The sequence below is a fragment of the Aethalodelphis obliquidens genome, unplaced genomic scaffold (genome assembly GCF_003676395.1).
Source record: "Aethalodelphis obliquidens isolate GAN/ISIS:26980383/991018 unplaced genomic scaffold, ASM367639v1 scaffold7, whole genome shotgun sequence".
Lineage (NCBI taxonomy): Eukaryota > Metazoa > Chordata > Mammalia > Artiodactyla > Delphinidae > Aethalodelphis > Aethalodelphis obliquidens.
In genome coordinates this window covers 36,942,925-36,970,427 of record NW_020837951.1, presented here as the reverse complement: position 1 = coordinate 36,970,427, position 27,503 = coordinate 36,942,925, and the positions used below count along the sequence as shown (strand labels likewise).

At 39.4% G+C, this 27,503-nt stretch overlaps 1 protein-coding gene across 5 annotated transcripts in view; it reads left to right on the top strand.

Moving 5' to 3' along the window:
• Positions 1–27,503, top strand: part of UNC13B (unc-13 homolog B) — a 226,154-nt gene that overhangs the window by 114,600 nt on the left and 84,051 nt on the right. For all 5 annotated transcript variants that reach the window (XM_027105593.1, XM_027105589.1, XM_027105592.1 and 2 more), the window contains 3 exons: positions 4,189–4,423; positions 17,488–17,802; positions 19,866–19,956. In XM_027105593.1, coding sequence (XP_026961394.1) covers positions 4,189–4,423; positions 17,488–17,802; positions 19,866–19,956 — 641 coding nt within the window. The remainder of the gene's footprint in view (positions 1–4,188; positions 4,424–17,487; positions 17,803–19,865; positions 19,957–27,503) is intronic.

The following is a 27,503-nucleotide window of genomic DNA, read 5'->3' as shown; positions in this document are numbered from 1 at the left end:
GTGTGTGTGTGTGTGTGTGTGTGTGTGTGTGTGTGTGTGTGTGTGTGGTGTGTGTGTTTGTGTGTGTGAGAGAGAGCGAGAGAAATTTCATTTCAAACCAAAGTTTCAGTTATAATCCTGACAGGATCTCCTGATTTTTCTTCCCCAGAGCCAAGTAGTACCGTCAGCTACCTTTTGGAGGAAACTCTCTCCTTTGGTCTCTTAGCTAAGGAGTGCAGTGACTAGAAGGAGAAGGTTCATCCTAGGAGGGGTCATTGGTTTTGTGGTGTGAACAAGAGGCTGAGGACGTGGTTTGACTTTCCTTGGAGCAGGCCAGCTAGGCTGAAGCCCAACTTTGTTCAACTTTGAGCTTAGAGAGTGGGCATCTAGTTCTTTCCAACAAGATTCACAGCCCTAGGCTGACATTACTGTCTGTGTTACCTATCTGACAGGGGAGGTGGGTGGGTTGACTGAGTCCCAATGATTAGATATCCAATAGATACTAAGAGAGGCCAAATTTTGTCCTGTCACTAGAATTTCTTATGGGGCTGTACTTTCTGTCATCTGAATCCTGGGTATTTGCACCAGGAAACTACTCAAAGGCAGCCTAAGAGAGCTCAGATAACTTAAGGTTTTCAAATAGAAAAAAGTAAGCCATGAAAAAAGAAAAAAAAGGTTTGAATTCTGTTTCCTTCTCTGAAAATTCTCCCTGTATTCTGGATTTAAAGATGGGGACTTAATCCAGGAGCACCACATACTAGAGAGCCTTGTTGTTCAGTATTTCATTCTGTTTTGTTTGAGTGCCTGCTTTCTGCCTGGGGCCCATGTTTGCCCCAGATTAAATTACTTTCCCGATCCTACTCTTCCAGGTTTATTTTTTCTCATTCCCTTCCATGTCCTTTCATGTACCTGCTAAATGAGCTACAAAATGTTTTGCCAAAATATATATAGCCTTTCCACCATCAGGCCTTTACTCATGCCATTGCTTTTGTCCAGATTCCAGAAGGTATTCCCCCGCCCCCCATCTTCACCTATTGAAAACCCTCCAGTCTTTCAGAGTCATATCTTCCATAATGATTTCCTTGTTCACCCTAACAGGAAATGACCTGACCGTCAACTCATACAGCACTTGGTTAGTACTATTCTCATGATAGATACATCCTTGTATTTGTATCCATATTTTCTCTCTGCTATTAGACTGACTCTATATGCTGAGTCTTCTGTGTTGTTTAGCCTTCACTGATAGGTACTCAATAAATATTTGAATGAGTAAATTTTCCCAGCCTTTTAATTTCAAGGGACTTTTCAAATTTTGCCCTCAAACTAGCTCACAAGTCCGCCTTAAGCTGAGTAACCAAACCTGTACTCAGTCTGTCTTTCTCAGTGAAGCCAGAAGTTTTCTGTTCTAGGTGAAATACTACTGTGGGGTAGAGTGTAGAGCCAGTAACAGACTGTCGCTTCTACACTGAAAGTACAATTCTTTCATTCAAGGCTTTTCCTTAATTTGCCTCTTTAGTTTCTAATCAACTTTGGTGGTGCTAGGAGATTTACTTTATGAGGAAACTAGGGATGGTATAGGGGGAGAAAAGCTGGCTGTTGCCCTTGACCTACCCTTTTTCTGCTCCTGTCCTTTGTCTCACCTCACTTCCTCGTATTTCCTTTTTCCTGTCCCCTCCTACTTTTCATACTCTCTTTTCTTCTACTGCTGGCCTCTTCTTTCCACAGGCACTTTGTTTCTTTTTTTAAAAATAAATTTATTTATTTTTATTTATTTATTTTTGGCTGCGTTGGGTCTTCGTTGCTGCACGTGGGCTTTCTCTAGTTGCAGCAAGCGGGGGCTTCTTCGCTGCAGTGCGCAGGCCCCTCATTGCGGTGGCTTCTCTTGTTGTGGAGCACGGGCTCTAGGTGTGCAGGCTTCAGCAGTTGTGGCACACAGGCTCAGTAGTTGTGGCTCACAGGCTCTAGACCGCAGGCTCAGTAGTTGTGGTGCACGGGCTTAGTTGCTCCGAGGCATGTGGGATCTTCCCGGACCAGAGCTCAAACCCATGTCCGCTGCATTAGCAGGCGTATTCTCAACCACTGCACCACCAGGGAAGTCCTGACACTTTATTTCTTAGTATTTGCCCTTTATTCCTTCAGTGTGGAAATGTGTCAGCCTTTAGGAATTTTTGGAATATTCCTCCCCTTAGCTTAACAGAATAAAGCAGAGCATTATTAAGGAGTAGTAGGTCAGATGCAGTGAGAAACTAAGGGTCTATCCAGGTAGTTTCTGGCTCTGGATCCTGGGCTCCTAACCTCTGGCTGAGCTACCCTCTTCTGGACTCATAAGCAGTAGGATTGTCTATCACTGCTGCTTCTTTGGAGACTAAATCTTGGTTCTCTAGATTATAAACTAATAGCATATTCTCCTACCAGTGTTTAAATAGACTTTTGGCTTTGTCTCTTTTGTTGCCTCTGCCCCCTCATCTGTATGCATGAATAATCCAGCGCTGACTTCTTCACACTTACTCCTTCCATGAGTTCAGAAAGAATTAAGTCTGAATGGCATACTGGTTTTTGTCCCTTGATCCTTTCTAGTCTTCAGAACAGCAAATGCATCAAGGTCTAAAATCAGTACCTCCAAAGTCTCTCTTTCCTAATGTGTGATCAGAGTGCTTTGTAATCAGAATGCTTTGCATCCCCTATGTTTGATTGGTATTGTTCCTGACCATTTGAAGCTTAGCCTCTTTCTCATACTGATTTTTTCCCCTGGAGTTCTGATCATTCTCTTCTTTTCTCATGTTCACATGTTGCCTTAAACTCAAGTGGGAAAAGCTTGTAAGATCTTCTTACCCCTACTCCCAGCTGTAACCCCAAGTGTTGTCTGGAACCCACATGTTGTGTGTTCCCTGTCTCTTTTAGTGGGATTATCTACCAAGTTGTCTGATGTAGAAGCCAAGGGGTCATTTCCCTATTACCTTCCGTTTGTCCCCAGGTTGTATTATTTCTGTCTGGATTTTTTTCTCTAGTTCATTAACTCTTTTCTGTTTCCACTGTATCAGTATATGTTCTTATCTCCTACTTGTAAAAGCCTAATTTATGGTCATTAGGAGGCTTCCACTGTCCACATTGCTACCAAGATTTTTTTAAAATTCCTAATATGAGGAGTCCATCATCTGCTAAAAGTATCTCCATTTTGGATGGTGAATGTTCCTTTTCCTTATTGTGAGCCTAATAGAAACTTGGCAAGAAAGAACATATGGGACCTTATTAATTATACACATATGGATATGGTATCAGAAATGACTTCTATATAAAATAAACTACAGCACACTATTAGGTTGAATTCCTTTTCCAAGCACAGTATTGCATATTTTTACTTTTGCTTGGAGCAGGATTTGTAACTGTGGTCATTTTAGCTAACATCAAGAAAAAACTGTAGCTAGTCAGGTGCTGGCCTGAAAAGCAGAAATAATTCTATGAAATTGTAGTCACTGCTGTTAGATAAACTAGGCTGCATTGTCAGTAAGACCCCATTGACAGTGCACATGTTTTCCTCTTCTTCAGCCCAGGCTTGGGATGGGAATTCTGAGCCCAGAGTGTGGGTGCTCGACAGAAATTATTAGAAAAACCCAATGTTGCAGCAAGACAGTAAGACTGCTGCTGTTCTCAGCTGCATCTAGAACTTTTAACTTGACTTCTAAGTCTTGGCTTTGACCTTCCTGATTTCTTGGACCAGCTTCCAATGGTGGACCTGCTTATTTGATTCAACCATGTGTTTTTAGAGTCTGAAAACACCATGCTAACTTTAAACAAAAATTTCTCTTTTCTAAGAGATGGAAAAACTGTTTCTCCCCCTTTTGCCCCATTTTGGTAATAGTACAGGGGCAGAATCTATTTAAGACATTTAAAAGCAGATTTTTACTAGGGTTATGATAGCTTAGAGAAGCAGAATTCCAGAGAATTCTGCATTGGGAAAATGCAACTTGGAACTCCTCTAAGAATCAGCACTAAAATTAAACCAAATGTCTTATCTCATTCGATAAGGAGAGAGACTTGTGGATATTGAGACAGTTTTTTGCATGACTTGAGGTCACTGGGCTCATGTGCAGCTCAGTTTGCTCTTGTTCTCAAGGTCCAGGCTTGTGGCTACAACAGTTAGAAGCAGAAAAAAATTCTGAAGAACTAAGTAAAGCTGGGGTGCTTTGACTGACTCTGCTTATTCCACAGCTTTTGAAGATCCTGATAGTGCCGTTGATGACCGAGATAGTGACTATCGCAGTGAGGCCAGCAATAGCATCCCACCTCTTTACCATACGACTTCCCAGCCCAATGCTTCTGTGCACCAATTCCCTGTGCCTGCGCGATTGCCACAGCAGCTGCTGCTTCAGGGCAGTTCCCGGGACTCTTGCAATGACTCTGTGCAAAGTTATGACCTCGATTATCCAGAGCGGCGGGCCCTCAGGTGGGTATTGGGAACAAAGCACTTTCTCTTCCTAGTATGCAGGTCCCAGGATGCAACTGACATCAAGGATTTGGGTACCTTAACCTGAGGTGACAGAGGAAATACAGCAGTATGGTGGATCAACCTGCAGCCATTTTATGTAGATTCTGTCTTTTTTTTTCCTCTTCCATATGTTCACATTTATGCATATCCATCAGTTAGAACTTTCTTTATGATCATCAGGTGAGGGCAGGCCCACTTGGGGTGGATGGCTGAAAAAAACCTGCTCATCTCTCTGCCCAGCCAGTGATTTTGATACACCTTTCACCAAGATTAAAAAAAGAAAATCACAGATGTTACATGCTTGGATAATTCTTCCTACCTAAATATTTCCCTGGGAACTTCAGAAGAAAACCAATATGATCTCACTATAGCAGATTCAGTACTTTTGCTGGACTTAAAAAAAGAAAACCTTTTTATTAATTTCTTAAATACATAAAACATTTACATGTAAAAATATATTAAGGTGTGCTACGTACTATACAGCAAAGAATTTTCCACCCACACCTGTTGTCCTCTTCTACTACATCACCTTCCTGTCTCCTAGTTCTCTTACCACCCTTGTTTCTTATTACCCTTCCGTAGACCATCATCATATATTTATTAGTATAAAAGCAAATACATACATATATGCTCCCTACTCTTCACCCAACTTTAAAAAAAATCAGACTTAAAATTTAGAGAAACAGTACAATGAACACACATATTCATGTTGCCTAGATTTGCCAGTTGTATTAACATTCTGTTACATTTACTTTATCTCATTCTCTCTAATATATGTTTATATACACACACATTTTCTTTTTTTGGCTGCATCACATAGCTTGTGGGATCTTAGTTCCCCAACCAGGGCTTGAACCTGGGCCCTCAGCAGTGAAAGCACAGAGTCCTAACCACTGGACCTCCAGGGAAGTCCCACACATACATTTTTTTTTTCTGAACCATTTGAAAGTAAGTTGCAGATACCATGTTACTTTACCAGGAGGTACTTCAGCATGTAACTCCTAAGAAAGAGGACTTTCTCTTACATAACCTTAATATTATGATCACACTCAAGAAATTTGACAATACAATGATATTATTTAACATATAGACCATATTTAAAATTTTCCAGTTGTCCCAATAATGTTCTTTATATATATTTTTTCCTTTTTGATGCAGGATCCAATTAAGGATTATGGTACATTACATGTAATTTCCCTGTTTCTGTAGTCTCCTATAACCTAACAAAATTCCCATACTTTTTTTTTTTTCTTTTTGTCTTTTGAGGCACTAACATTTTTTGAAGAGTCCCAACCAGTTTTGAGAATGCCTCTTAATTTGGTTTGATCTGATTGTTTTTTCATGTTTAGAATCAGGTTAAACATTTTTGGCAAAAAACACTGCATAGATGTTTCCTTCACAATGCCTCAGCAGTCACATTTTACCTTGTCTCATTATTGTTGACGTTTAGTTTGATCTCTTGGTTAATCTGGCATACATACTAGATTTCTCCAATGTAAAGTTACCTTTCTTTTTGTAATTAAGGGTCTCTGGGATGATACCTGAGATTGTGTTAGTATTCTGTTTCTCACTCTTGACGATTTTTAGTGACTAAGTGACCACTTTGATGTTGTTTCTGTTTCCTAAATAAATGCTAATGGCTGTTAGATCTATAAAAGAACACATTGAGCTGACAAGCTCTGAGTCTGCAGGCCTTCTCTCCACCCCCACCTCAGTACCCAGGAAATAGGCAGTCTCTAACTTCAGTGAAAGTAAGGTTGGCTGTCTTCTGTATTCACTGACTTAAGTTGGGCGTGTAGCTTCTGATTCTGTAATCAGTATAGGGAAAGGTTTTCATTTCACTGTGATCCTCAATACATATAGCCTTTAGATTTCACAAACGACAAATTATGATGCTTTAAATAATTTTCTCTTTGTGGTACTATAACAGGGTTTGACTTATGGTAGTCAAAGATTATTTTTATTATCTTTTATACATATATATATTTTTAAAAGTAGTATGTTTGACTATATTCTTGGCTGTACTGCCTAAAATACAACCTTCAGCAAGTTAACAGCTTGGCGGCTTTTCAGATCCAAATTCATCAACAAATTTAGATTTCTTGAAATTCCTTGATATATTTTTATGGATTATTTAACAGTTCTAAACTTTGGCATTGTAAATATATTCTAAATATTGATGGAATATGTTCATTTTGTTTGTTTCTTTCTTTCTTAGAAAACAAAAGGATCCTAAATAGTTAATGGTAGCAAGTGAAGTATTTTAAAGTTGTTTTAGGTATTCTTTTTCTAATGTGGAAAAACTTTTTGACTACATTGCTATAATACTGATTTAAGAACATGTGGATTTCCTTATCTTGTCTTTTCAGTCTGAATGGTTTTATCAAATTGATAATTTTATTAATTTTAGTTTTCTCATTGAATATGTACTAAATCTTATAATTTTTCTTCCTTTTCCCTGTTTTTCCTTTTTTTCTTGCCTTACTATTCTTCCATTTTTATCTCTTTACATCAGACAAGGCTTACAGGTTCAAAATGACAAAATTAGGATTATTTCATATTTCTCTGATGTTGACTGTGAAGAGCAAGAAGGTATATATGAGGAGATAGAGGGGAAGATGTCACAAGAAGCTCTAGAAAACAGTAACATAAACTTAAAGGACGAAGGGGTAAAAGAAGTGAGAACTCTTTCAAAAACTGATAAATATTACAGCCAACAAATACAACCAAAGTATAAGAATTGGAAAAAGATACCATCTCAAAGCCAAGAGACAGAATTCTCTACTGCCTTTAATTATGACCTTAAGTTTGAAACATCTACTTTCTCTAGATATCCTCAGAAATATGATACAATAGATAGGAGAAGGAAAAAGACACCCTTATATAGTCATTTTGAAGACAGTGAAAAAAGCCAATATGATGATAAATCAGGAACTAAGACTAACTTCAAAAGTACATATCCTAACACTGAAAATTGTAACCTTTGCCACGTTGAGAAGAAGGAACAAAATTACCCAGTTTTGCGTCCCTACAAAAATGGATTTGTGGTTAAGAGTGGCATATGGACCACTAACTTGGAAAGTCATGATTATGATCTTCCTGGTTGTTCTAAGGACTGTGAAAAGGCATCTGGCTTAATCCAGCATGTCACTAATTTCACTCCATTAGATATTCTTGAAGATTCTGCCAGCAGTACTTCTGATGAACTTCTGGGTTCCCCCGTTTCTGATAAGCAGGAAGATTTACTGTCACCAACATGTCATCCATCCAATGTCCATCATATTGGAGGTTTTCCAGAAGAATATTATAGAGCAAATCCTGCATTCGCATCACAAAGGATGAATTGTGCTACAGACACACTTGGAAATCTGTCTGGGTGCCCCATGGAAGAGATGACCCCTTCCTCTATTGAGGAACCCAAGGAGGACTATATTGATACAATGGATGAGCTTCAGTGTTTGGTAGAAACAGTGTCAGAATATTTAGCAGAGAAGGAAGAGGAGATTAATAGATTTGGCTCCCTTTCAAAAACTAAAGAAACACTTAAACACAATAGTACTGTTAATAATGCAGAACAGAAAATGCCAGGGGATCAAATACCATCTTTAAACATTGCCAAGAATGACAAGGACAAAGCCATCTCTTTCCCTGAGCTGAATGGAGTAAAATGTGCTGTTGGTTCTTTATTCAGTTCACTCACAGAAAAGGTGGGTTCAGGCACAAAGCATCTAACAACCTCTGTGGAAAAGCTGGTTTATTTAGTTCCAGAGAAAACAGAAACTCTTAATCAGACAGAGGCGATTAATTCGCCATCTAGACCCAGAGCCAAGTCAATATCAGAGAAGGGTCTTTCCATACAATCTCCATCTCCATTATCTTCTCAAACAGTTGACAATAAGGACGTTGGCAAACATGACAAAACCTCTGAAAATGAGCACATGGACAGTAAAACTGGAAGTTTAAACTTTCAGGATCCAACAGAAACTATTGGAAGGGACTCTGCTTCACAGAGTCAGAGTTCAGTTATAAAGTCTTTTTGCAGCATGCTAAATCCATTAAAAATCTTTTTGGAAAAGGATGAAACCAAAAAAGATGATGACCGGAGCAAGCCAACGAGAAAGGAAAACTTTGTTGCGTGTGGTTCGGAGTCAAATCAAAGGGAAGATACCCTTGGCAATGACAGTAACATTGTCACTTTGGATAGGAGTGATAGAGAAACTCCTCACTATCAAATGCCCCTAAGTGAGGATTTGTTGTCTTCCCAAGCAGCCATTGAACATTCTAACTTAGCTCATTCTGCAAATGAGAAAGATGATGTTGCGAGTCCATTGGAAAGAGAACCCTGTACAGATCTGTCTCTGTTACCAGATCAACGAAAAATATGTGCCAAAGATACTTTAGGACATCATTGTGAAGCTGACAGCAGAACTGCAAATAAAGAGCCATCTTCAAAACCATTAGAGGGGGACAAAATTACTGGTGATGATGATTTCCTTGAGCCACTCAGAAAATCCTTTAGCCAGTTTTTGCTCACTTCCCCTGAGACCTATTCAAAGGAAACTTTGTCAGACTCTATGAAAATTCACCAGTTGGAGGAAGATGGATGGGAAAGGGGCCCTAAGAAAGGTGGGCATTCCTTTTCCTTTAGTGGAAAATTAGATATTCCAATTTTCAAAGTTCTTAGTCATTCTGAAAAGCAGCAGGATGTAAGAGAGAAAGGAAGCATGCTCCCTTTGTTTAAATTTTCTTTCACTGACGGCCATAAAACTGTCAATGACCAGAGTTTTCATGGCTCAGCAGTAACCACTGATGAAGAGATCCAAAGAAATTGCCATGCAAATGCCAAACTTAGTTCACTAAAATCTAGTTCAGTTCCAAATATTCATAGTAATCTAGGGAAATTTGGTGATATAAAGACATCTAATAAGAGTGACCAAATAAATACTCCTGAAGATGTCACACTTAATAAAATAAAGTCTTATTCGGCTCCAAGTATTATTAATGATCTTGGGAAATTTGGGAGTATAGAGGAATTACACTCAAGTGACCACACAGCAATAGAGAACTGTGAAAGAGATACCTTAAACATTCCTGGAGTTGTGTCCAAAGAGCATATACCTTCAGATTCTTTAGGAGGAAGTAAGAATTTTACACAAGTGACATCCTCAACAGTACCAGACTCTTCATTAGCGTTTACTTCTACCATTTCGAAACCCACCTTGGTTGATGAAATGAGTGATGACAAACTTGTAGATAAAGCTTCCAAGAAAAGAACCCAAGGAGGCCTCCTTTCTGGCCTGTTTAACAGGTTTTCTTCTCTTGAAAACTTGTCTAATCAACAAGAATTAAATGTGAAGAAAGATGACTCTCCTCACAGGAATAATACACTGAGCTTATTCTCTGGAATATTTAACTTGATATCAAATAGCAGTATGACTGATTGTAAGCCAGATGAAACAAAGTCCATGTCTTTAGGTGACCTAAAGGGTTTGAATGGAAAAAAACATTTATCCTTGGATGAGATCCCTGTTACTTCATGTGTGACTTTTGAGAACCAGAGGAACCATGAAAAACAGGAAACTTCTGGCTTCATAAAAAGCTGCTTATCTTTACCTAAAGAAAACATACCATTATCTGATGCTTGGGTTGATAGCCATTATTGCCCTCCTACATGGAAAAACCAACGAAGTGAAAAGAATTTCCCCTCTTCTGAGAACAGTGTACTTCACTGTACTCCAACTGCTCAGCAGGACCTATTAGAGAAATCTTTGGCTAAGAGGCAGACACCACACCATGCTCTTGAGGCAAAACTACATGAAAATTCTAACAAGTTAAATTCACCTATGCTAAATACTAACATTCTTAGTCAATCAAACCACTATCAGGCTTTTGAAGAGATGAACAATCCTTTCTCTTATGAATGGGATTCTGATATAAAAGATTTCTCTAAAAATTCCAGAAAACTTCAGCCAGTTTATTATATGTTGAATCAAAATACATTTCCATCAGCCGATGTTTTCTTGTGGCCTGACTCAGAAAATCCAGCAATAAATTTTTGCCAAAAAGATCAAAATGCAAATATCTTGGAGTGGAGAACAAATCTAAACAGTGTCGTTTGGTGTGACTTACCACATGAATCATTCAACCAGTTAGCATTTAATGAAGATTACTTATTGAGAGGTGATATGTGGGCAGCTAACTCATTATATGGAAATTCTGGTTATCTTCCAATTAATGAGACTAAGAAGGCACTAGAAGAATTGCCCATTGACTTAAGTTGTTCTTCAGGTTATGAGAAGAGTACATGCCCCGTAGTTGATCTAGACTCATTAAGAATGGATGAAAACTTTGTTTATTCAAGTGTTTGTTATGAATACCAGGAATGGTTGTCATGTCTTGAAAATGGAGTGTGGTGGCCATCGGAGGATGGAGATTATGGATATTTTATGTTCCACGATGGTCAATATATCTATTCTTTCCTTACTGATTCTACTGGGCAGTATGCATATTTATTTATACCTGATTGTTCTTATGAAGAGTATTTGAATTGTGACTTACAGACAAATGATCTATCAAGTATTACATTAGATGATAGCACTATTCCTGCTTACAGTTTTAAAGTACTTGACAGGGAAGATGAATTACTGTGGTATGTTGAAGAGGAACCAATTGATGACCCTCTTGATTTATCTGTAGTTTTGCCAAGAAGTGAGGGACCAATGTATCTAAATTTAGGAATGTTTTCACAAGTACTTGAAAAGTCAAGTTATGGCCAAAGGGATCAACCATTAGATTTTTCAGGCTATACTCCTCAAAAGTCAAAGGGAGATTTTGCCTCTTTTAAAGAAAGGCTGGGTGGTTCTGAAGACTCTGAGTGTACATTGGATCTCAGAAATCAGCCCCGAACGATTGGTAATCATGTCTTAAATAAAAATCAAATTATAAAGGGAGATAAGAATCAGACTCTAGCGAAGGATTCATCAGTTAACCTTTCCAGTTTCCAGTGGATCCAGTCTTCTTCTGAAGAAGCTGCCTCTTTGGTTCATCCTGAAAATAAGACTAACATCCCACAGCAAACAGAAGAGATGTCATCATTGAACAAAGTGACTTCGTCATTTTCTGCTTTGGGTGCTTCAACTGGAAGTACTTTGAATTTTGATAAGAATGAATCCTTAGAGTCTTCAGCCATGCAGAAAATAGATCAGCAATCAAACTTAGCAGAGATCACAAATGATGGTCTTCAGTCATTAATCTTGAGTAAGCAACTAGAGAGTAACTCCCAAAATGAGGAAGAAAGTCTTCTCAAGAAGGATTCAGAGAGACAAATGGTATCCAATGTTCAGCGACCAGAATTTACTAAAAATATGAAGAAAGAATTCCCTTTAAATAAAAGCGTTCATGTGAAAAAACAAAATTTGTTAAAATCTGTTTTCCAGGTAAACCAAACAACTTCTCAGGCTCAATCAGATATAGAAGACGACAAGATGATTACAGCTGATTCTGTTTCAATTCCTCTTGTATCACAGTTTAGTAGGGATGAATGCAAGAATTGTGAGCCTCCTCAGGACCAGTCTTCCAAAGAGTCTGAGAGAACATTATTTAAAAGTGCACTGAAACTCTTTGGTCGGGGAGAAGACTCTTCAGTAAGTGCAGTAGCAAACGAGAAACAGGAATCTCGATTTTTGAACTTCTTTAAAACCCAGGTGAATAAAGAAGGATCACCAAATTTAGAAAAGAATGGTGATAAAAATAGAAAGATATCATCTCAGGAAAAGAATGAGTCTCCTGGTGTTTCAAGTGTTTTTGGTTCCCTTGGGGATTTCTTTAAAACCAATGTATCTCCTAAACAGACAACTGAAAATATGTCTGTTTCTTCAGTGACTAATAAGGATGAGGTCAAGTCAAGTCCTAATCCTGCACATCTAACTAAACAGGATGTTGGGAACTTCCCTGCTGCACCAGTTTCCTCTAAAGGGAAGGTTCGAGTTAGAAATCTGAACAAGCAGACTACTATTGATGACAGTGAGCTAAAGGAACCATCAATTAGGGAGATCCAGGGTGATCATTTGACTGACGAAGATGCACCCTCCAGAGACCACCAACTCTACCAGTCACCAAATTCATCTTTCTCAACAGGTTGTCTCAAAGAATCCTCCAGAGATTCTTCAGTAGAGACTAGTGGTGTGTCTACAGTGACAGAAGTTCCAAGAAGTGATAAAATATCATTAGATATTCTGAGCAGAAGAAATTCAAATGAACAAGATCATTTTTCTGACAAAGACCAGAGTTTTTCAACTGCCACAACATCTCCATCCCAACCAGAATTACCAACCAGAAAGAGTATATTTTCTTTCCTGACTGGATCTGAAAAATCTGAGAACAGAGCCTTTACTACTCTACCAAGAACCACATCTCAAGGAGAAGGGCTATTCACACTTCCTTCCTTTTTTTCCACTGCTAACTCAAGCAGCAAGAAGAATACCTCTCTTAATAGCTCTTTCAGTTTCTTCAACTTGTCCTTTTTGGATGAAAAGCAGCAGACTCCTGGGGAAAAACACAGCCTTTCAGCTGTTGCTCCAGTGACTTCCCAGCCCTGTAAGAAGCCAAGTGTTTTTGTAGACATGAGTAATACAATGACTAGAGAAGATTCTAATGACATTAGAGGTAACATAGTCCCGGAGGTAGTTCATGAACAGCAAATGGCTCCTTGTGTTTCCATTAGCAACACCACTAAGGTTACCTCCCTTGCAGATGAGTTCAATGTAGAAAACAACTATCCAGGAAAACTAGGTTCCAGTAATGGACCAGGGACATCTTTAAAAGATTTCCAGGTAAGTCAGTCACAAAAAGACATTGTTCCTCATTCACCACAATTTCAGGCACAGTCTGAAACACTGCTCATTGGTCCAGAGACCCTTGAGGTATCTCCCCATGAAGAAGAGGCTTTCATACAGGAAGCCTTTCTGAGTAACTCACCAGCCAGCTCTTTTTCACATGATAGCCATTTGGTTGAAAAGCTCAACCATTTTGACACATGTACTACATACCACCAAAGTGAAAGATTTACTAGTGACCCACTGAACTTGCCCTTAGAAAAGGCCCCTGATGAGGTCTTAACACAGATCCTGGAGCCAGCTTCTTCCTCTGTGGAGCCAGGATGTACAGGGCACCTCCAGAGTCAAGATGCAGATAAAGTGGAAGACAAATCAATGTTGGAATCTTCAGTAGAAATGCTTTCAGGGTTTGTGACCAAAGTGAAGTCTTTCTCTGGGTCCTTAATTGAACCTCCTAAAACTTTCTCTGAGCTTTTCTCTTCTCCTAAACCTCCAAAGAAAAACTCCTTTTTCTCTTTTTCTTCTGGTGCATCATCTCAGCCTCTCAAAGGTGAGTTATTTGGACTTTTTAAAAGTCCCAAACCAGAGACATACAAACAAGAATCATCTATTCCAGCTACTGCATTGCTTCAAAATGGTGGTTCCAGACATACTGGAGAATCAGTACCTCCCGAAAATTTGTGGAAAGAAGCTACCTTTGGAGCACTCAATTCAGAAGCTATAGTCAGTGACTGTAGAATGACTGTGGTTAGTGCAAAGTCAGACTCGGAGACCTTGACGGATGATCCTAACCTAACAACTGAAATGGAAAACAATAATATTCCTGACAATATTCCAGAACCCCAACGTTCTGAAACAATTGAGACTGCATCTTCTGTCTCAGGGGACAATACTGGGCAAGGAGTCTTGTCTCTGAGTGATGAAGGAGACATGGGGATGTTGCAGGGTACAGACACAGAGGCATCATTGGAAGCAGAGCATATCTCATTGCCAGCACAGTTGCATCCAGAACCTACCTGGATTGCCAAAGAGCTTCCTCCTCCAATTCACCTACCTCTTCCTCTTGAGCCAGAGCCAGATATGCAATCTGCCTCCACAAACCAAGACTTCTTAGAGCTACAGGCAACCACTTCACTAGAAACCAATACTACAGTGTTCAGTGAGGCAAGTGTTGGCCAGAGTGCCACACTGGAAACCCAAGGGTACCTTTCTCACTGTCCGATGGAGGAAACTGTGCTTTGTGCCAAAGAAAACTATGGGATACTTGATGCCCAGAAAGGTCCACCCGCAGTCCCCAAGGAAACGGAGCAGCCAAGTCCTCATTTTGAAATCCCAAACATGATCAATTGGCCAAAACTCCATTTCCCATCCTCTGCTACTGACTATCGGAAACCACTGAGCTCTTTCTTTTCCTCGCCTTCCTCCTCTGGCAATAGGGCAGCAGAGACTGGTTTAATGTCCAGTTTTAAGAAGTTGTCAACTCTATTTGAGGGAGGTAATGAGGGGAAAGGGAGTAGTGCAGTGGCAAGTGATTCAAAACTAAGGTTTGGAAAGAAGCTGGATCTTTCATTCCCGTGGCCGAAACAGAACAAATGGGACCCTGAACAAATGCCTGCAGAATCCTTCTCTCCAGTTTTGGTTATCAGCAGTGATCAGGACCTTAAATTCAGTGAGGCTGACAAAACTTTGGAGTCTTCTCAAGTGTCTGGGGCCAGTGCTGAGCCAGCTAAGGTTTTGACTCAGCCCTCTGGGACCTCTGGGCAGCTGGAGACCAGGCCAAGTATATGTGCTCATGAGCTTTCAGGGCCTGGAGAAGTGGAAAACCATCAGGAAATCCCAGCATCTGGAGAACACGGGGGTACCAAAGATAACCTCTCTGACCCCACCTGTCCTTCAGAGAGTCATGAGGAAGAACACTGCACTGTCTCTGAGCTACTTCACCAGCCAGAAACACATGAAGAGGAGACAGCGCCTGCTAGCATTGACTCTGATTCAAATGTACAGCAGCCAGTTGCTCTACATGACATCAAGGAGCCAAAGACCAGCAAAAGGCCTGTTCTCAACTAAAGCATCATAAATGATTTTAAAGAATTGACCATTTATGATGCAGTGACTTAGTGGTAGCTTAATCATAGCCTGCTTTTTATCCTTCCTGTGTCTTTCCCAGCACCTGAGCTTCATGTTAATTAGGGGTTAAGTAAGAAGAAATAATAGGTGGATATTGTCATCTTCTCTTCTCTGCCAAATGTAATTCATTTATTGGAACAAGGAGCTTCCTGCTTAAAGGGAAGACTAGGTCGTGAGATTTACTCACTCTGGTTTGCTCTGCCTTGAATAATGCAGAATGGAGAAGGGAGGGCAAGAAGAGGCAGCAAGTCACTGAGTGGCATATATTAATTACAACCACATGATAGGCTAGAATGCTTCCTTGGGCCTTTGGCACTTATATCTGTAATAGCTAGGAGAGACCTACTTTGCTTTGCTTTTCCAAGTCTTCTAAGATGCTTTCTCCAGTGGCAATGAGGGTATTAAGTAAAATACAAAATGCAAAGCATGGCTTGGAATAATCTATACTATATATATTCCGTATGGATTTGCACAGCTTCTTCCAGTCTCTGCATTTTACTACCCGTGAGACTGGTGTCTGATAAGTGCTTTCAGTACAGTCTCACAGGAGCTTAGGGCTATCGTTTGCTGTAGTTATTCAGTCTGGATCATTGTGCAGGGTCCACCTGCAAAGGATACTATTATTTCCCCTAAGAAGAAGCACCATACAGGGCATTTTAAGAATGCTGCCTTGAATGCTGGCCCAAACCAGTCCAAAGAGGCTGGTCAAGTACTTTGGAGGTTATGTGAGTATGTGCTCATACGTGTTCATGTGTATATGTGTGCTGGGAACTACTCAGAACAGTGGCTTGGTACCTATCCTGCATGGGATGAAGAATCAGAAATCAGCCTGGAAATACCAGATAATTGGGAGGAATCATAGGGAAAATATCACTGGAAAACAATAATGATTTATCTTCATTTGGCCAAGAGTAAACATAAGCCCTTTAGTTAAAGCTTGACTCTTTGGCAAGGAAATTCCTTGTCCTTTTGCACAGAGGCTTTCCAGCAGAATACCAGAAGTAAAACGAAGGGCCTCTGACTTGGGATGGAACTATCCAAATGGGCTAGGATAGATCTTATATTGATAGATCATCCCCAAGTCCCTCCATTTTGAATAGGACTGAATCCCCCAAATTCAGTATACGGCTTAAGGGAGTAACTTTGAATAGTATTCTTTCTGGTCACGATTCACTGCCACATTTGCTATAGCTGCTGCCTCTTATACCAGGGGAACAAATTTCCTTTCCGGGTATGGGAATTCAGGTGGTTGAGAGAGGGTTAGGCTGGCCTCTCTTCAGGTACAGAAATGCATTAATATGGCCCTGACTCAGATCTTGGAGTTGGACTGTGTCCACTTTGCCCGAAACTGAGCCATGTCCTGAGAGCAACTCAGTTATAGGTGGGCAGGTTCATCTTTGGGACATTCGCTGTGCTGCCAGGGATACCACTGTAACATCCATGTTGATGAGACCATTCCCCTGAGGAATTTCTTGGTCCTAGCCTCCATTTCCCAGTGGCTTCCATTACCTCATACAGATGGCTGAGAGATAATTGAAGGAACATGTTCACTCTCCTTTGCTCATTCTGAGGAACACACATTTACATTTACAATTGGAGAGGAAGAAAAGGGGATCTCAATTTAATAGGTAGTAGAAAAAGGGAGTAGAGTTCATCCATCTATTTTATTCTGTGGAAATTAGAAAACTTTAATCACAGCCACTGGACAAGTTTTTTAAGAAGTCCGAGTAGAGAATTTTAGGCATAAACAGACTATTTTAATAATTCTTAACCCTACTTACAGAATAGCATGTTAAGATAAAGAATTCTTCAAAGTCAACTGCAGGGTTGAGGTTAAGTGCTATTGGAGAACCCAGCATGTTGTGTTATTTTTCCTGTTGTGATTTTGCTGAACAGAGACTAGTTCTTCTAGATTGTGAACTTTGGTCCTCTCTTCCCAGGAACCTCCTGTTTGTGATCCTTGCCACTGATAGAATCATTATTTCCTGGATTTATCCATTACTTTGTTCTGATCCTTAGTTTGTATGTATTTACTGATGTGTCTTCCTCTCATTCTCACAGCCCCACCAGCAGTAGTAGGTATGGCTCCTCCTGTAACGTGAGTCAAGGAAGCTCTCAGCTGAGTGAACTAGACCAGTGTCACGAACAAGATGATGACCGCCGGGAGAGGAACTTGATTCATTCCTGCCACAGCTCTGGCAGCTTCTCCAGAGACAGCCAAGTAGGTTTTGGAGAACAAGAGAAAGCCTTGGAGGTGGCACGTGAAGAGGAGAAGGGAGGAGCATGTGAACCCAAGGAGACGAAAGAAGATGCTACAACCCCTCCACCCCCAGATCTGATGCTACACAGAGACCACATCCTAGGCCCCCAGGAGAGGTAGGTGATGGCTACCTTGAGGAGCTCACATGGTTTCCTCAGTACCTGCCCTATGGTATTGTTGAACAGAATGCAGTTGCTTTTTGTTTGTTTCCCTGCAGCTGGGTGTGGTTGTGATCAGGATACTGAGGCTTAGCTCTGCACTGCTTACTTTGCTTTTTGGTGTAATTTCCAATGTATTTTGAGGATCTCTGAAGAACATTTTAACTGCAGTGTACCAGGCCTTCTAGAGTCTGCAGTTCTTGGCTCACTAGTTGACCCCACATATGACAGCCTTTGAGTCTGGAACTGACCTGAGCCTTGCAGGTCATTTCATTCAGAGGAGATGCTTTGAATGAAATAGGCTTCCCACCCGATTAATGTTTAAATTTCTTTTGTGAACATTATTTTTTTCTTTTGTTTTGTTTTTTCCCTGGCTGACAAAACTGGGAAAGAGTTAAAGAATTGGTCTAGAAGCCAGATCTAACCCACCCTTCTGTCTCCCTGGGGCCTAGCAGTATGTCTGGCAGTTGGTACCCATAAGGAGAAAAATTTTAAACTTGTCCTTTTAACAGTCACATAATGAGGCTTAGTACAGAGTTTGAGTATTGTTCTTATTGAGCTAAGTTGGTCAGTGAGCTACTGATAGGTTGGGGCAGAGCAGGGTTTCTCATTCTTAGCACTGTTGACATTTTTAGCCAGATAATGCTTTGTTACGGGGAGCTGTTGTATGCATTGTAGGATTTTAGTAGCATCCTTAGCCTCTGCACACTAGATGCCTGGAGCAACTCTCAGTGTGACAACCAAAAATGTCTCCAGATATTGTCAGATTTCTCCTGAGGGGCAAAACTGTCCCTAGTTGAAAACCACTGGGGTAGAGTGATAAGGGCTAGGTGTGACTTAAATTCTCAAATTTCAAGGTCATGGGAAGATCAGAGCAGTGAATGCTGATTATGTGGTAAAAGTTAGAGAATGGTTGATGCCTCTACTCCACCACTTGAAGGTAGAAACTTATTTTCTGTTTGTTTTCCTGATTTTTAATCATCTCTGGTGGCTCATCTAGTAGACAAGACATCAGGGAGACTGAGTTCTGGACCAGCTTTTTTACTGGATTGATGACCCACTGAAAGATAGCTCTTTGTCGACCTTGGACTTTAAAGATACTGTTGTCTGGGTAGAGTTTTTGGTCGAGCAGTAGAAGGTGCCTGGCCTTCTCTAATGGCTCTGTCCTCCCAGATCCTAGCTGTGCAAGTGACGTCCAGGCCAGTTTCAGAAGTGCCCACAAATGTTTTAAAACAATTGAACCAGTTAGGTGGCATCAGAGCCTAGCATATATTTTATGTGTCTAGATGGTGGGTCCTTTTTTACTGCCTTGTCAGTAGACCCCAGTGAGAGAGAGGAGAAGCATCATCACCAAGAATTAACCACTATTCCACAGTTAAGATGATGATGATTTGTTCTAATACAGCGTATTGTTTCTGTCTCAAAGCTACTTTGTTATATTTATTGTTCCCTTCACTGAGGGTGGTCCTGAGGCAGCTCAAGGAACAAGATCACAGCAGGACAAGGGCTCTGCCTTTTTTCTTAGCACTTTGATGTAGTCTAGGAATTGGAAAGCCTTCCAAAATGCTTAGTGGAGCAGGAATGCTTTGCAGGAACAAAATTCTGCCCTAAGGATGCTATGTAGAACCCTCAAGGGAGACTGGTGGTCTTGAGAGGTAGGGGGAGAGGGTTACTCTACACCTCTCTGCATGGTTTCTATGTTAGTCATTGACTTAGGGCCCTTGCCAATGCTTCTGGTATCCTGATCCCTGACTGTCCCAATGAGCTGCCTCATCAGGTGAGTGGAAAAGTGGGAAGAAAGAGAGGGAACAGATGAAAAGCTAAAAGGACTTGTCATTTTAGGAATTTTTTTCACATTGGATATTCAGGACTATGCTGTTTTAGTGGCTTGAATCACTAGATAAGTATAGGCATGAATACAACAAACCTTTTAATTTTAGGTATTTGGCAGTTTTGCCTTGAGCACTGTCATCTTGTGGCCTGGGCTGATTTTTAAGGAACATTCTTTTCTCTGTTACAAGTGTTCCCGAGGAGAGTGCATCTTCGCCATTTACCCAAGCCAGAGCGCACTGGATCCGAGCAGTTACCAAGGTTCGACTCCAGCTGCAGGAGGTAGGAAATCTGTTGTTCTGGTTCTAGTTGGGACAGTTTTTCCTTTGAAATTGGGAGACATATGGTGCTGAAGAAGCAGTCAATGATTAGTCATCTTAGAGTGTGCTTCTGGGAATGCATGACAAGTAAGCTAGAGCCTTAAGAGATGGGCAGGTAGCCATTGGTTTCCCTCTATGCTGATTAATGGAAATCAAGTAGACCTAGTGGGTTAAGAGCCTGAAAGTAAAATTAAATGCTATTTTCAGTACCATTATCACCTGTGAGGCCATTTTATTTTGAGTTTAGGATAGAAGACTATTTCAGGGCCTCTTAGGATTAGTTGTTTCCCTTGGCAAGCCAGTTCAAGTACCACTGGCTGACCTTTACAGGGCCAGAAATTTTACTCAGAAATTTAGTGTTCAGAAGTTTCTACGGGCTCCCCTAATTTAAGGCCCCAAACATCAACACATTAGTATCTAAAACAGTGTAAAAAAGTAAAAATAGAAATATTTTTCATTTGCAGCATTGCAAGTTTGAAGTGTCCTTATCTGTGTGTCAGTAGTCACTTTTCAGGCAGAAAGGAGGTTTTTATTTTATTTATTTATTTATTTTAACATCTTTATTGGAGGATAATTGCTTTACAATGTTGTGTTAGTGAAAGGAGATTTTTAAATGATGACAGGTGGCTGTCCGTAGTATAATACCTGGCAGATACTAAAAATGCAAGCATGTTCACATGTGTAAACACACTTAAAAAGTAATTTATTTTGAAATAATTTCAAACTTAGAAAAAAGTTGCCAAAATAGTAAAGAACTCCCATATCCTCCTCACCAAGATGCCTCCGTTGTTGACATTTTACAACATTTTTGCTTCATTGCCCTCCATCCGTTATGATCAATCTTTTTTCTGAACCATTTGAGAGGAGGTTGGAGGCATGATGTTCTCCTGTTTGTATTTTCCAAGAACAAGGCTATTCTCCAGTATAACCACAATATAACTATCCAAATCAAGAAATCAACAATGACAATACTTTCATCAAGTCCCCATGCAAATTTTGCCAACTGTCTCAACAATGTCTCTTTTCTGGTCCAGGATACAATCCAGGCTGACATGTTGCATTTAGCAGTCATGTCTCTTAATCTCCCTTAATCCGGAACAGTTCCTCAGTCTTTTGCATCTTCAATAGATAGTACAGGCCTTTCATTTGGTAACATATTCTTCATTTTGGGTCCATCCAGTGTTTCCTCATGTCCAGACTCAGGCCATACTTTCTTGGCAGGGATTACACAAAAATGATGTTGAACTCATTTTAGTGAACTGCATCAGAAAGTACATGTTGTCAACCTGTCTTACCCCCTGTAATGTTAACTTTAATCACCTAGTTAAGGAACTTCCCTGGCAGTCCAGTGGTTAAAACTTCATGCTCCCAATGCAGGGGGCACTGATTTGATCCCTGGTCGGGGAACTAAGATCCCGCATGCCACATGGCATAGCCAAAAAAAAAATCACCTAGTTATGTTTGTATCAGCCAGGTTTCTCTACTGTTGCGACACCATTTTTCCTTTTGTAATTGGTAAGTGTTCTGTGGTACAATACTCTGAGACCATGCCAGTGTCTTGTTCCTCATCAAACCTCCATGTACAGGCTAAGTATCCATGTATGACTCCTGTCTGAATCTACCACCAATAACGGTGGTTGCCAAATGGTATCTTTCTATTTCCATTATCCTTTCTACATTCATTAGTTGGCATACTACTATAAGGAAGAGATTTCCCATCAATTTTTTATTTCTAATTTTTCAGCGTAAGGGTCTTATAATTCTTATAATAAATGAAAGTAAAATAACTTCCATGTAGAAGAAAAGTTCTGAGTGAGAAAAACAAGAATATATTGGAGCAGTTTGTTATGACTTTTTAAGAGGCAGCTCAGAGTCTCTCAAAAAGAATAGCTAAAAACAGTTGCCAAAGCTTGGGATCATTTAGAGAAAAGCATGGTTTATTTAAGAGTAACCAAAAACCATTGCAACTTAATTGAATACCAGAACAACAGCAAATATATTCTTAACACAGGTCATGTAACTGGAAGTTGATTAGATGTGCCCAAGAGGAGGAAGATAAGCCAGTTTAAAGACGGATCTGATAGCACTTTAAGATAGAGGCAGAAGCATACCATTTATACTTAAGATGAGATTTGCTGACAGATTGATTGAGGTTGCGAGACAGTAAGAAGTTAAGTATGGCACCAAGAATTTTCTTTTTTCTGAGTAATTGGAAGTTCCACCTATCTGCCCTAAGATAATTTTTGTTTCTTATTATTATAGAATTTCCTTATAGGTGTAAGTAAATATGAACATATTTTCTAATCCCCCCCTTTTTTTAGAAACAAAAAGATGGCATACTATACACACTGGGAACATCTTGCTTTTTCACTTGGAGATTCTTCCATATTAGCTCTAAGAGAATGTTTTTCTTTTTAAACAGGTGCATAATATTTCACTGTATGAATGTACTGCAAGTATTTAACTAGTCTTCTGTTGATGTTCATTTGGTTGTTTCTGGTCATTTGCTGTAATAAACCATGTTGCAAATGATTACCTTTTATGTATGTCATTTTGCTGTGTGCAGGTATATCTGAGGGGATATGCATTTGTAATTTTAGTAAATACTGCTCACCATTTATCAGTGGCTTAAAACAACAAAGGTTTATTTTGCTCATGCTGCTTATCATCCTGTATGTTGAGGAGTTCTGCTTCAAGTTATCTTCTCTGCAACCCAGGCTAAGGGATCAGCCAGATTCTAGACCATTGCCAATGTTGGTGGTAGAGGGAAAGAAAAAATAACACATGAGAGAGAACATAGGAGATTGCATTCTCGCTCTTAAAACTTCTGCCCCAAGACACAGTATGTCACTTTTGCTCACATTTCCCTGGCTAAAGCAAATTACATAACCACGTCTAACTTCAAGCAAATGGTACAGTATACCTTGAAATAGATAGGGAAGGATATTTGTGAAAAGCGTTAATGATTATTCTAAAGGGTATCTGCCTTCCACCAACATATACTCTTTTTTTTTTTAAACATCTTTATTGGAGTATAATTGCTTTACAATGTTGTGTTAGTTTCTGCTGTATAACAAGGTGAATCAGTTAGCATTCAAAGTGAATATGTTAGCATTCGGTATTTGTTTTTCTCTTTCTGACTTACTTCACTCTGTATGACAGACTCTAGATCCATCCAGCTCACTACAAATAACTCAATTTCATTTCTTTTTATGGCTGAGTAATATTCCATTATATATATGTGCCACATCTTCTTTATCCATTCATTGTTGACGGACACTTAGGTTGCTTCCATGTCCTGGCTATTGTAAATAGAGCTGCAATGAACATTGGGATGCATGACTCTTTTTGAATTATGGTTTTCTCAGGGTATATGCCCAGTAGTGGGATTGCTGGGTCATATGGTAGTTCTATTTTTAGTTTTTTAACGAACCTCCGTACTATTCTCCATAGTGGCTGTATCAATTTGCATTCCCACCAACAGTGCAAGAGGGTTCCCTTTTCTCCACACCCTCTCCAGCATTTATTGTTTGTAGATTTTTTGATGATGGCCATTCTGACTGGTGTGAGGTGATACCTCATTGTAGTTTTGCTTTGCATTTCTCTAATGATTAGTGATGTTGAGAATCCTTTCATGTGTTTGTTGGCAACCTGTATATCTTCTTTGGAGAAATGTCTATTTAGGTTTTCTGCCCATTTTTGGATTGGGTTGTTTGTTTTTTTGATATTGAGCTGCATGAGCTGCTTGTATATTTTGTAGATTAATCCTTTGTCAGTTGCTTCATTTGCAAATATTCTCTCCCATTCTGAGGGTTGTCTTTTTGTCTTATTTATGGTTTCCTTTGCTGTGCAAAAGCTTTTAAGTTTCATTAGGTCCCATTTGTTTATTTTTGTTTTTATTTCCATTTCTCTAGGAAGTGGGTCAAAAAGGATCTTGCTGTGATTTATGTCATAGAGTGTTCTGCCTTTGTTTTCCTCTAAGAGTTTTATAGTGTCTGGCCTTACATTTAGGTCTTTAATCCATTTTGAGTTTATTTTTGTGTATGGTGTTAGGAACTGTTCTAATTTCATTCTTTTACATGTAGCTGTCCAGTTTTCCGAGCACCACTTTTTGAAGAGGCTGTCTTTTCTCCATTGTATACTCTTGCCTCCTTTATCAAAGATAAGGTGGCCATATGTGTGTGGGTTTATCTCTGGGCTTTCTATCCTGTTCCATTGATCTATATTTCTGTTTTTGTGCCAGTACCATCACCAACGTATACTCTTACTAGTAACGTCATGAGGGTACTTTTTTCTTCCCGGACGCACCAATAGAGTGACTTGTTAAGCTTTTGGATTTTTGCTAGTCTTCTAGGCAATGGTTTCTCAGTAGAGTTTAAATTTGCATATCTTATTATTGGTAAAGTTAAGCATGTTTCATATAAGTAAAGGCTATTACTTTTCTGTGAACAGTCTATTTATATTCTTTGCCCATTTTTCTATTGAGCTTTTGATTCCTAGGAGCTTTTTACTGTTTTAGGGAAATTAATTCTTGCCTGTGGTGTGAGTTGCTAATATTTTTTTCTCAGTGTACCATTATAATAAAGTTTTTTGACCTTAATAAGCCAGATTTTCCTAATCCAGAAAACGGGGAGAAAATAGTACCTTTCTCTTAGGATTGTAAATTATCTAGTAGAACTGTGATTTAAAAAGAGGAAAGTAAAATATATATATATATACTTCAATTACTGCACAGTGTCTTCATGATATAATAAAATCTTTTGATCTAGCTCAGTGTGACTCACATTGTTGTCCATGGACAAGCCCAGTCCAGGAACTGTTTGGTTCTAGTCTTTGATGAAATAAGTGCTGAAGTTGAAAGGGAGCATTTAGAGGCAGTTTGGATTGCCATGACATCAAGCACATGATCACTGACCTTGTCTCATTGAATGGGGTATAGACCAAAAATATCAGTCCATGACATATTAGTAATAAGAAACCAGATCCTTCGCAAAAAGAATTTGAAAGGCACTGATACAGACCCTATATACCTTTCCAGTTTTACTTCTTTCTGCTACTCTGTTTAGTTAACACTTCCAACATGTAAAATTTTTTGTTCAAAGCACTCGCTGTTTCCATGCATAGAATATACTCTTTTTCCTTCTCCACGTGGCTAACTTTTCATTCACATCTTTTAAATCCAGTCAGGTGTCAGTTTTTTGCGTAAAGCTTCCAGACTCTGTGCATACAGTAGTCCCTCGCTGTATCCATGGTTTCGCTTTGTGCAGTTTCGGTTACCTGTAGTCAACCCCCGTCCAAAAATATTAAATGGAAAGTTCCAGAAATAAACAATTCTTTTTTTAAAAAAATATTTATTTATTTAGGCTGCACTGGGTCTTAGTTGTGGCACACAGGATCTTAGCTGCAGCATTCGGACTTCTTAGTTGCAGCATGCGGGATCCAGTTCCCCAATCAGGGACTGAACCTGGGCCTCCTGCATTGGGAGCATGGAGTCTTACCCCACTGGACCACCAGGGAAGTCCCCAGAAATAAACAGTTCTTAAGTTTTAAGTTGAATGCAGCTCTGAGTAGTGTGATAAAATCTTGTACTGTCCTACTCCATGTCACCCTGGATGTGAATCATCCCTTTGTCTAGCCCATTAAACACTTATTAGCCATCTCAGTTCTCAGATCGACTGTCACAAGATGGCAGTGCTTATGATCAAGTAACCCTTATTTTACTTAATAATGGCCCCAAAGTGCAAGAGTGATGATGCTGGCAATTCATTTTGGTTTTTTTACCTTTCCTCTTTTTTTTTTTTTAATTTTTTCACTGGAGTATAGTTGACTTACAATGTTGTGTTAGTTTCTGCTGTACAGCAAAGTGAATCAGCCATACATACACATATATGCACTCTCCTCTAGACTCCATTCCCATATAGGTCATTACAGAGCACCGAATAGAGTTCCCTGTGCTATACAGTAGGTTCTTACTAGTTATCTTTTATGTATAGTAGTGTGTATATGTCTGGCAATTCATATATACGAAAGAGAAGCTGTAAAGTGCTTCCTTTAAGTGAAATGGTGAAAGTTATTGATTTAATAAGGAAAGAAAAAAATCACATGCTGAAGTTGCTAAGATCTATAGTAAGGATGAATCTTCTATCCATGAAATTGCAAAAAAGGAAAAAGAAATTCATGCTAATTTTGCTGTCATACCTCAAACTGAAAGAGTTATGGCCACAGTGTGTGATAAGTGCTTAGTTAAAATGGAAAAAGCGTTAAGTTTTTACAATAAGGTATTTTGTGTGAGAGAGAGAGACCACATTCACATAGCTTTTATTACAGTATACAATTGACCCTTGAAGAAAATGGGTTTGAACTTCACGGGTCCACTTATATGTGGGTTTTTAAAAATAAACACTACAGTCCTATGCAATCTCTGGTTGGTTGAATCTGCAGATGCAGAACCTTGAATACTGAAGGCCAACTATGGGACCTGAGCATCCCTGGATTTTGGTATTCGTGGTGGGTCCTAGAACCAATCCTCTGTGGATACTGAGGGACAACTCTAGTGTTACAATTGTTCTGTCTTATTAATTATTGTTGTTAATCTCTAACTCTGCATAATTTATAAGCTAAACTTTATACATAAACTTTATATGTATATATATATACAGGAATCCACTGGGGGTCTTGAAACACAGTCCCAGGATAAGGGGAGACACTGTACTTTTGCTAAATTGGCATTTAATGGAGTTACTTGTTTACTGTTACATCTTTCCCGTGTACTTGTAAGATCCTTGAATGCCAGGGCTATGGTTTTTATTGCTGGTGTTCTAGAGCCCAATATAGAACCTGGCAGAGTGTTTAGCCAATCTTTTATGGATGCTTAAGACGTCAGAAAAGCCCATTAGCATTTCCACAGAAGTCTCCATGTACTTCTTTATCTTCTCTTAATTATTTCTTTAAAAAAAGTTTCCCAAGGCCTAGCACCTAAAGCCAATAACAACAAAATATTAACTATTAACATTAGCTATGTTGTATAATTTATATATACATTAATATAAAGTTACTGAGTTTGGACAATACTGTGTGTGGACTTAGAATTTTCCTCACTTAGGCATTGTTTTGTGAGCTTTATTCTGGGCTATTAAATATTTTTTGAAAGCATGATTTAATGATTATTAATAGATTACAATATTCCATCATGTATTGATAGATGTTCCTTAACAATTCCTCTTATTTCTTTACTGTTGTAAATAATATTATGATGAGTATCATTATGCATAAGTTTCTTTTCATTTCTGATTATTTCTTTAACTTAGCTTTCTCAAAGTATATTCAAATAAGTTGCTGAGTTTAAAAGTATATACCTTTTATGGGACTTCCCTGGTGGCGCAGTGGTTGAGAGTTCGCCTGCCGATGCAGGGGACGCGGGTTCGTGCCCCGGTCCGGGAGGATCCCCCATGCCGCGGAGTGGCTGGGCCCGTGGGCCATGGCCGCTGAGCCTGCGCGTCCGGAGCCTGT